Here is a 2,697-nt window from a genome sequence, read left to right on the forward strand (position 1 = left end):
AGGGGGCAGCCCCTCCAGAGGGGCCAGAGGACGCGGTGACAGACACACATCCCTTGCTGGGAAAAAACCACAGCGGGAGCAGGGGGTTCCCAGCCCCACCACTCGGGCACCAGCTTGGAAACGAGGAGCGCGGAGGTTTAACACCCCAGCCTTTCCCAGGGGGGTGGGCAGGGTGGGAACTGTCCCTCGTGTCCTGCGGTGTCGCTGCACTTTAGGGGATTTTAACCTCCGAGACACCGGGCTCAGCCTGGTTGCTCTACGGGCGAGGAGGGGAGGGATGGAGGGGTTAAAGCAGTGGGTGTGGGACAGGGAAGGGCATCGTTACCTGTCGAGCCTAAGAAGTATCTGTCCAGAACAGGCCCGAATCCGCCGGGATTCCTGCCCAGGTCCCCGCTGACGAAGGGCTGGGCTTGGCTCTCGGCCCCGTTGAGGGGCCAGCGGGGGGCCCGGGTGCCCCCCCCGCCGAACCAGGAGACGTTGGCCATGGAGAAACAATCCTGCCCGGAGTTGGCAGGTGGTGACAGGGCAGGAAGAGGGAAGAGAAAGGGAAAAAAAAATAAAAATCATGGCAAGAGTCAAGAGCACGAGGTATGCACTTCGTCCTGAAGAGACATTAACCAGCTTTAACTTGCTAATTACAGGCAAAGGCAACGATTTTTCCTCCTTTCCCCCTCACGTCCCTGCGTCCAACATCCTGCAGGTGGAGGGACATGAAAATCCCACCGCAGGAACAAAACTCCACACCTGAAAAGCTACAGTTTCCTTTAAAAGAGAAAGGAAATAATATGTAGGAATAATAAAATAACCCCTCCCCAAAGCCTGCCTGTTTCAGGCAGGTGAACTTGAACTTTCTGTGAAGCAGCTGGGTGACCCAGAGGTGCCCCCCCCACCCCCCCAAGAGTCCCTCCTCACACCTCAGTCCCTGCCCACCTTCCCCAAAGGGAATTTGGAATTCCCAGCTGAATTTGCACACACGCAGGGAGGTGTTTCCCCTGCCATAGGGCCCATCCCAGTAGCACCAGTGTCCCAGGGTGACAGGGGGTTTCTGCTTCCTCCCGAGGCAAAGCCCCCTCTTCCCGGAGGGCTGACAATAAGAAGCACTTTCCTCAGCCCAGACTAAACCAGTTTGGGCATTTCAGGCACTTCTCACAGGGCTGGGGGGCAGCGAGCCATCCCCAAAAGCTGCTGGCCAGGGGGAACATGCCCCCCCTCAACCCACCTTCTGTCAGAAAGCACCAGCTTTCCCTTCAGAGCCTCCGAACGTCCTGCCAGAGCAGGATCAGCAGGGCTTAGCATCCCTCGTGACTGCACACGCTGGGCCAGGCTTCCCCAGAAGCCCCCCGAGGAGCCGGGGCTGCAGGCTGGGGTGGGCAAAGCACCAGCAGCCCCCAACCCACCATCCCTCACCCCGACCCCATCCCCGGGCTGGGGCAGCAGCCCCGGGAGCCCTCAGCTCGTTCCTGCCGTGGGGGCAGAGAGAGGTTAAGCCTCACTAAGGGGGTGGGGAGAGGAGGTGTAAATTATTAAAGTGGAAACCCTGGAGGCTCCGATGGCTGGGCCAGGTGTCAGCTGAACGAGCTACACCAGCCGGGGGCGGGGGGGGAAGAAAAACATGTCCTTTCTTAACTCTTAGATTTCACCAGATCATGTTGTCCGAGAGTTTGGGTTTGTGGGATTTTTTCTTTAAGTGGAAAAAACCCGATTCTGGCTCAGCCATCCCCTCAACCACCCCACATGACTTGGGGAAAGCAGCCCCACAGCTGGGCTCAGGAAACACCTTCCACAGCCCCAAACAACACCAAGAGGTGATTTAGGGCTAAAAGGGGAAAGTCCCCCCTCCCTGCAGGATCCCATCCCACTCCCTCACCTGTCCCAGGGGCCCCCACAACAGGACCTCGTGCTCTGACAGGGTTTTTCCTGCCCCTCCCTACTGCCTGTTTGCAGTCTGCTTTCATTTAACTGAGGGTGAAAACTGGGGAGGACACAATAAAAAACCCCCCATAAATGTCTGCAGCAGCAGAGGTGGATGAATCCCATCCCGAGAGAGCTGCTCATTGTGTCTGTGGTTGGAAGGGACCTTCTGGGACTCTCGCCCAGCATTGTGAGCTGCAGTGGTTATTTATTTGGTCTCTATATAAACACGGTTCTCCCACCCCGGGGTCCCCAACGCGGCCCCAGGGGGAGGCAGCCACAGCCCTGCTGTGATTTTGGGGTTGGCATCAGGGGCTTTTCCCAGCCTGGGCCCTCCAGCTACTGGAGGCTTTGGAAGATGGAGGGTCCATGACCACAGGTTGCCCAGGGAAGCTGTGGCTGCCCCATCCCTGGGGGTGCTGAAGGGCAGGTTGGATGGGGCTTGGAGCAGCCTGGGCTGGTGGGAGGTGTCCCTGCCCATGCAGGGGGGTGGGACTGGATGGGCTTTGAGGTCCCTTCAACTCAACCCATTCCACGAGTCTGTGGTGTGACCCATAACCCTGCTGGGCATCGTCCAGCCCACACCTTCCCCGTTTCGCCTCGTTTCCCCCCCAAGCTCCACGGTTCAGAGAAGGGTCCCGGGGTGGGGGTGAGGGGTCGTGTATGTGTCCCCCCGTTACCTTCAGCCTGACGTCGGGGCGCAGGGGGGTCCAGCGGACGCTGTAGCACTCGGTGGCGGGGTCTGGCGGCTGCTCCAGGGCCACCCGGAGCTCGGCGTCCTCCTCC

General features: G+C 59.5%; 1 protein-coding gene across 1 annotated transcript in view; it reads right to left on the reverse strand.

Annotated features, from left to right (window-relative positions):
• The window catches only part of LOC104392110 (SITS-binding protein-like), a 16,385-nt gene that overhangs the window by 7,969 nt on the left and 5,719 nt on the right, over nt 1–2,697 (reverse strand). The window contains exons 2-3 of the mRNA XM_010001468.1: nt 2,592–2,693; nt 326–497 (exon numbers count right to left, since the gene is read on the reverse strand). Of these exons, the coding sequence (XP_009999770.1) occupies nt 326–497; nt 2,592–2,693 (274 nt within the window). The remainder of the gene's footprint in view (nt 1–325; nt 498–2,591; nt 2,694–2,697) is intronic.

Source organism: Chaetura pelagica, unplaced genomic scaffold (assembly GCF_000747805.2).
Source record: "Chaetura pelagica isolate M959 unplaced genomic scaffold, ChaPel_1.0 scaffold587, whole genome shotgun sequence".
Classification (NCBI taxonomy): Eukaryota; Metazoa; Chordata; class Aves; order Apodiformes; family Apodidae; genus Chaetura; species Chaetura pelagica.